Genomic DNA, 7,111 nt, shown 5'->3' with positions numbered 1-7,111 from the left:
AGCGAATGCAGGATGTAACCAATGTAAAAGACACCAGGTGAGCTTGGACACCTAACTTCTGTCCCTCTAGGAAGCTCTATTTACATGAGGATCTTCATTCAACGACCTAAATCTCAAGGAAACAAGGGTTCGTATTATCTCAACGTATGGGTCCATGTTTGAGGCAAGATGCCTGTCTTCCAAGTAACCTGTATATCATTTTAAGCTGTTAACTAACTGAAGTAACCTGTATATCATTTTAAGCTATTAACTAACTGAGCAAGGAAGGTGAACTTCGTATGTTTTATTGATTTTAATAAATAGTGAAGCATTCGAAAAAGTTTTTTGAGGCACTAGAAGTACTGAAATTCCAAGTCTCAACTTCTGTTTCGGAAGCAAAACGGCAGCAATGCTTTATTATTGCAGAAAGAAAAAATTCCTTGCGTAGTAGTAATCATTGAATGATAGAATTAGCTGAGACCAAAAAGGAGAAAGCATACTTGTATATATTCGTTCCCTATGGTAGTGTTTCTGGAATCATCTATTAAAGTTGATTGATATTCAAACAGAGCACAAAAGGGAACTGGTATGGTCATCGATATAGTACCTTTTCCTTGCTTCTAAGTGTCACGGATGACATAGATGTAGCAACCACGATTGGCAACTCCCTGCATAACAATTCAAGTAATCCAAGCATCACAACAAAATTTGAGTTCATTAAAAGGGCAATCTTTGAATTTGACTAGCATTGGTACGCTTCTTTTGAGCATTACCCAAGAAAATGTGTCGATGTCAGGTCGATGTCAGCTATTTTAGGCTTTCTTGTCAACCTTCTCCCATTTCCTTCTCCACAAGCGCTAATGTGCTCCTCGTGGCAAAGTGAGATTCAGAATTGGCTTCTTTATCACTTCAGAACCACCCTCTTCTCCCATTTCCTTCTCCACAAGCGCTAATGTGCTCCTCGTGGCAAAGTGAGATTCAGAATTGGCTTCTTTATCACTTCATAGCCTCCCTCTTCTCTCATGCTTTTTGCATTGCAAAAAAGTCTGGGAACACTCTTAAGTCTTCCATTGAGCAAAAATACTAAACCAAGTCCATGGGGTGAACCCATAGTTAGTGTGGGGCATCCTGACCATTCCAGTCATCCTGAGAAGGAAGAGAATGCCTTTTTAATCAATTTTGGGGTAATATATTGCGTAAATGGTGACAGTGAAGTCAGCTACCTCCATCGGCTTTAAATCTAACCTGAGGACAACACCAACTTGCTCAATAATTCTCTATTTTATGAGCAACAATAACAATCAAGTACTTGAATACTGTAGAATACGTCTATGTGCACTTCTTATCTTTGCTGTTAATGGCATTCGATTATTTTCTTAAGGAAGTAATTGAAATTTCACCTCAAGAAGGCATGTCGAACACCATGTGCGATCTCCCGCTTCAATTCCCACTCTTGGTCCCACTTAGTATTCTTACTGCACCCTAGAAGTCAGTGTTGATGGCAACAGTTCTGTGCTTTTTTTTTTTTCCTTTTCAAAACAGGCAAGATGGAGGTCAAATAGTACCTGGCCTGGCATCACCTCTCCATTGGTGCCACTAATATCGATACTGGCATATAAGCAAGCCTTAGAGTGAGCATCGAACATGTCTCGGCCAAATAACCTATCAGCCCCAACACCACGGCATCTAAATGAACATAAAACCTTGTATCACAATACAAACTTTCTCATCAACTTAGCCTATAATCCAGCAATACATAGGGAAATTCACTGCGAAAACAATTTTTCACTAGGGGCCTTGGATATCCTCCATCAGTCTAATCCAGTGGCCATTGAACATTTTGTGTGCAGTAGGGTGCTTTCTTGCTCAATTCCATAACTAATGTGAACATTTAGCCAAAAGTCATGAACTTGTCCATTTCAAAACTTTCTAATTCATGATAGAAAACTCATGTTATTGGATCTCCTACCATGGAACTTCATTTATAACCATTGGGTTACGGAAAATTTCAGCAACCTTGGCATATTTGTTCGTTGGGATTGGCTCGCTAGTTGGTGTATACGAATCACAAATAACCTACACATGAACAATAATTTTCCATAAACTAATTGAAATGTCCTTTCTCGTTTGGTCAACCTATTCAAATGATCAGATGGATGAATATTTTTTGACGATATAATTCTTGTTTTGTGGATGATTACCAAGATATTGTTGTCACCTCAGAAAGGATACTTGAAAAGGGCTATTAAAAAGTCCAGAACTCAATGGAATGATATGAAGGTAAATAAGGTAAGATGGTTTTAGGTTTATGTCATCTTACTTTAAGGTCACTTCACCATCATCCCCTGGAGCTTGGCTAGCACTTGATCCATCGTAGTTCCACTAGGGAAGTGGAGAGGGTTGCTCAATAGGTCTAGGGATCGTGTGATTATTCAGGAATCAATAGATCAGTAACATATAGCACGTAAAGAGTAAAAGGCTACATATTTTATCGTCACCATTCATACCCTTGATTTGCTTGGAGATCTATGTCAAAATCTCCAATACTGTCTCGTAGTAAGACTAACATCAAAATGCGAAACAAGATTTGCTAATGTAGAAATTCAAGGGGAAAAGAGAGAGAAAGGTGTCACTTGTTGAATGTGCATAAAACGTATTATTACTTGTTCTGATGGTCCATTGAAGAAAGATGCAAACTTATTATTTTAATACAGAATAGTTCAAGTATTTTTCACCTTTTGTGCACCGCATTTAAAGGTTTCAGGCATTAAAAAATACCAATTATAATATGCAATTATCATACCGGTGTATGGCATGATATCCAAGTTGAGAAGACTCTCGAGCTCATAGTAGTATTGTTCTCGGACTTTAAAGCATAAACCCTGAACTTAGAAAAGCTCTTGGTGTTTCCACCCTTCTTCTATTTATTTAGCAAGAGAGAAATCCATGGGTTTCATGTCATGGGACTGGCGGTCAGGAGTCATCAGTGCCAAAATCTATGCCATTTTTGCTTGGTCTAAAAAATAAAGCAGTGTGAGTAATAGACATATCTCTTGAAACAAAAACCTCAAACTTAATCTCATGGAGGATACTTTACGACGGGCTCTATTGGTATGACTTGGCCCTGTAGTATGCATGCGAGTTTAGTTTTGAAAGATAAAAGAATGGATTGGATACTTCGAATCAAGTGCCAGCACCGAAAAGTAGAAAACCGCTTTTCGAAGACTAGTATCAAGTAGGAAAAAACTAACATTTTTGAAGCATAAATAGTAGGTCTTATTGATTTCCCTAAGGACGCCACCGCAGTCTCCTTGAAAAATAAACTAAAAACAGCCGCATAACCATGCTTGTCCTTTTAAAACCATTTCAAGGTTATTCTCAGGCCTCATTCCCAAAGAGAGCCTGTGAACAAGCAAAAAGCTAAGGGCAGTTACGTAGTTGAAGGAAGCAGACTGCAGAGTGCAACAGTTTAAAAAATTTATGAAAGTCCACCTTTCCTAGGATCAATCAGCAAACGTGTTACTCTGATATTTCATTAGATATAACGGTTGATCAACCGATGAATCTTGACAATGCACCAAATCTTTCCTCTTGCAATCAAGAGGCAATGATAATGAAGTACTTTCGTTTTTCACAAACTTGGCAAACTGCAAATTACTCTTGTAAACTGCTTTGGCAAAAATATCCATCAGATATCGCCAAGGTAGAGCAAGATACTGAACATAGCAATAATCAGTATGACCAATTGAAGTCATAGAACAAGAAAAATCCGAGACAAGAGCATATACAAGAGAAATCGCTATATGAGGTCCGCAACGTGGAGGTAAAATTGGTGATGATTAATTTAGTCACCAAAAGAAACGACAACAAATAGTACTGCTTCATTCTTTCATTCTGCCTTCCACCAAATGCAATTCTTTTGCAGACAGTGTTGTCAAAAAGAGATGAAGAACATGTCAATTGTCAACCAAACAAAATGTGCAAGACAACCTTATAGTTATCAAAATGGAGAACTCATAGATTAGACTCCCAGTCCAATTGTCATAAGACCACTTTTAATGGCAAACGTTTACTCAATTGCTAAAAATGATGCTCAAAATTGGCAAAAGATTTACCTAAGAACTTCTGCAGAATGGCTGAACAACAAACCAAGTATTGGAACAGCATATCCTAGATTTGCTGGGCAGATCTATACTAGAACCTCCGATTCCATGAGAACGCATAGAGATAATAAATTTTAAGGGAAGCAAACCGGCAGCCATTCTCCAGAGAAGCATTTCATCAGTTCATCTATGAAGAGAGTTATCCAGAAGCATCGGATTGTGCAGGCATTTCGCTCCTTGTGAAATCAAATAAGCAGATTGCACATTATATCTATAGCATGAGTCATGAGCCAGATTTAATGAGCTTGCAGTTGGAAGACGAGTACGAATTTTCATCATTTTTCTTGCACATTTGGGAATAAAGCGATGTTTCCACACCCCGTCAATATACTTAAACCTGTCCAAACCTTTCACCGATCTGTCCACTTACCCTGGTGGGGAATTTCTAGTCAAAATCATCGAGCTCGTGAGTTAAGTTCAGGATATGAGCAATCTTGTACCAGTCCTCGCCTGCATCTCTTTTGCATCTCTCCTCCAATTTTGGGCAACGGAAGATTCTTAAGCGAGTTAGGGATGTAAGCTTTCGCATTCCTTCAGGTAATGATGTCAACGAGGGGCAATCGAAGATTTCAAGCTGTCGAAGTGATTGAAGGGCCTCGATCTGCTCTGATATAGCCTTCAAATTTATACATTCAGAAATTTTGAGATGCTCAAGATTGCCGAGCTGTAGAAGCCACTGTGGAATAGATGCTAATCTGGGAAGGTTAAAGATTGCCACAGACTGGAGACTCTGAAGTCCATGGAAATCCAAGAAGTTGCCACTTTCATCTTTGGATAAATCAAGCTTCTCACAATCCCCAATAGAGAGATGCCTGAGGCTCAATAGATGTTGCATACCGAGTGAGAGGGAAGTTAACCAAGGACATCCACTAATGTGAAGAGACTCAAGTGAGGTGAGACTTTTCAAACAATTCTCAGGCAAACATTCTAGAAACTCCATACTCCAGATGCCTAGCCTCTTCAACTTGTTAAGGCCAAGCATATGATTTATCAATGCTAGGTTTGACTCAATTAGAACTAAATCCTCAAGATTTGGAGTTCGTGGTAGGACTTCCAATTTTTCACAGTATTCAATACTTAATGTCAATAGACTAGGAAATGATGCTGTTAAAGTGAATGAATGGTCTGACTTGATACATTCCAATTCAGTCAGATGATTAATCTTTAAAGTCTTGAGGTGACGTAGTTGGCCCAGTGGAGGGAGATGTTTACATCTTCTGCAATGCTCCAAGCATAACTCGACTAAATTTGGCAAGGAAAACATAAGGTTATCCATCATCCACCTTGGAAAGATCTCGCATGTATAATTCGTGATCTTCAACTTCTGCAAATTTGTGTGCGGCTGCAATCCATCTAATAGAGCTTCATCTCTATCCCCAATCATTACATCATCAGCACGGAGATAACTCCAATGAAGCTCTAAAGATTCTAAAGAATGCTTACCTATCAAGTTTGCAGCCCTGGATTCTTCTACTACATTTACTGCGCTTCCCAAATTTTCAATGCAAAGGCTTCCCCGAATATTATTAAGCCCATTTAGCTCCCCAAGTCCGCAATAATTCTTAGTAAGAGCTTTTTCTCGGGGCAAAATGAAGCGTGTTAGCCTATGTAGAGAGCTCAATTGCCCTAGTCCTCGTGGCACATAACTAAGTTCCCAACAAGCACCTATGTCTAGATTTCGAAGGCTGACTAACTTCTTTATGCCCCTTGGCAATTCTTCAAGGTAATGACAACCGTAGAGATTAAGTGTTTGCAAATTTTGCAATCTCGTAATGGAGTTAGGAAGCCTTTTGAGTGCCCGATTTCTAGACAGATCGAGATAAGTGAGATACTTCAACTTACATATGGAAGTTGGCACCTTCTTGACATATGTGTCATGCAAATCCAAGATGTGCAACCTTTTGAAACTTTGCATAAGTTGGCATAGATCTCCTTCACTTCTTTGTCGAGGCATAGCAGAAAGAAATGTTCTTAGGGATCTTACTTTCAAGCGTGAGATTGGAAGGTCACCCACAGATATATGACGAGTTCTTTCATGTATGGATTTTGTGTCATCCCATGCCACCCAACACTCATTCCCTGCAACCAAGCAGGCTAGATCATGCATCAAATCATGCATCTTACAAGTCTCCTCATTCGTGTATGGATCTTTTTTAAAATCTTGGAAGAAGTTACTCCAAAGTAGATCCATGAAATATCCATGAGCAATGTCTTCTAAATGTTGAATTCTATTTGGTGGCTGGATAAATCCTTCTGCCATCCAAAGATTAACCAAAGTCTGCTTCCTCATCTCATAACTTTTGGGAAACAGTGAACAAAATGCAAAACATTGTTTCAAATGTGAAGGGAGATGGTCATAACTTAGCCTAAGAGCATATTTTATGTGGTCTTCCCTTTGAGACACATCTGGGAGCTCATAATCTTTGAAATGTAACCATTCGAATTTAGTTTTCTTAAAAAATAGTAAACTCCCAACAGTTCGAACAACCAATGGTACTCCAGAGCATTTTCTAGCTATCTCTTCAGCGATAGCTAGCATTTCAGGATCTTGTATTTCCTCTCGTTTACCACAAGCCATTTTCATTAATAAATCAACAGACGCTTTTTCAGATAAGCCCTCAAGAAAATGAGGCAAAGCAATGCCAATAATCTCCGCAACCAAAGGAAGGCGTGTGGTTATAAGGATCTTGCTTCCTCTAGCACCTCCCACCAATAAAGTTTTCAAGCTCAACCATTTTCTTGATCTACATTCCACAAATCATCTAAAACTAAGAGATATCTTTTTCCATCAATTTCTCCCCTGAGTTCACTCTGCAAATGTTCCATAACAACCTCGGTTGATTCTTTCTTCTTTGCACAAGCTATGATATTTTTCACTATTTTTTTCACATCAAAGTCATTAGAGACGCAAACCCACATTTTTAAGTCAAAATATTTAGTGACCATCTCGTCATTATATACGCATTGAG

General features: G+C 38.8%; 1 protein-coding gene across 1 annotated transcript; it reads right to left on the bottom strand.

The window, feature by feature from the left end:
- Positions 1 to 1,159: 1,159 nt before the first annotated feature.
- Positions 1,160 to 6,806, bottom strand: LOC104434681 (putative disease resistance protein RGA4). The gene is made up of 2 exons (XM_039306042.1): positions 4,095 to 6,806; positions 1,160 to 1,665 (listed from the first exon to the last, which is right to left on the bottom strand). Exon 1 carries the CDS (start codon positions 6,724 to 6,726, stop codon positions 4,528 to 4,530), a length of 2,199 nt encoding a protein of 732 aa, XP_039161976.1. The 5' UTR covers positions 6,727 to 6,806; the 3' UTR covers positions 1,160 to 1,665; positions 4,095 to 4,527.
- Between the last annotated feature and the right edge of the window lie 305 nt (positions 6,807 to 7,111).

The sequence above is a fragment of the Eucalyptus grandis genome, chromosome 2 (assembly GCF_016545825.1).
Source record: "Eucalyptus grandis isolate ANBG69807.140 chromosome 2, ASM1654582v1, whole genome shotgun sequence".
NCBI lineage: Eukaryota > Viridiplantae > Streptophyta > Magnoliopsida > Myrtales > Myrtaceae > Eucalyptus > Eucalyptus grandis.
The sequence above is the reverse complement of the archived record's forward strand: the minus strand, read 5'-3'. Positions and strand labels throughout refer to the sequence as shown.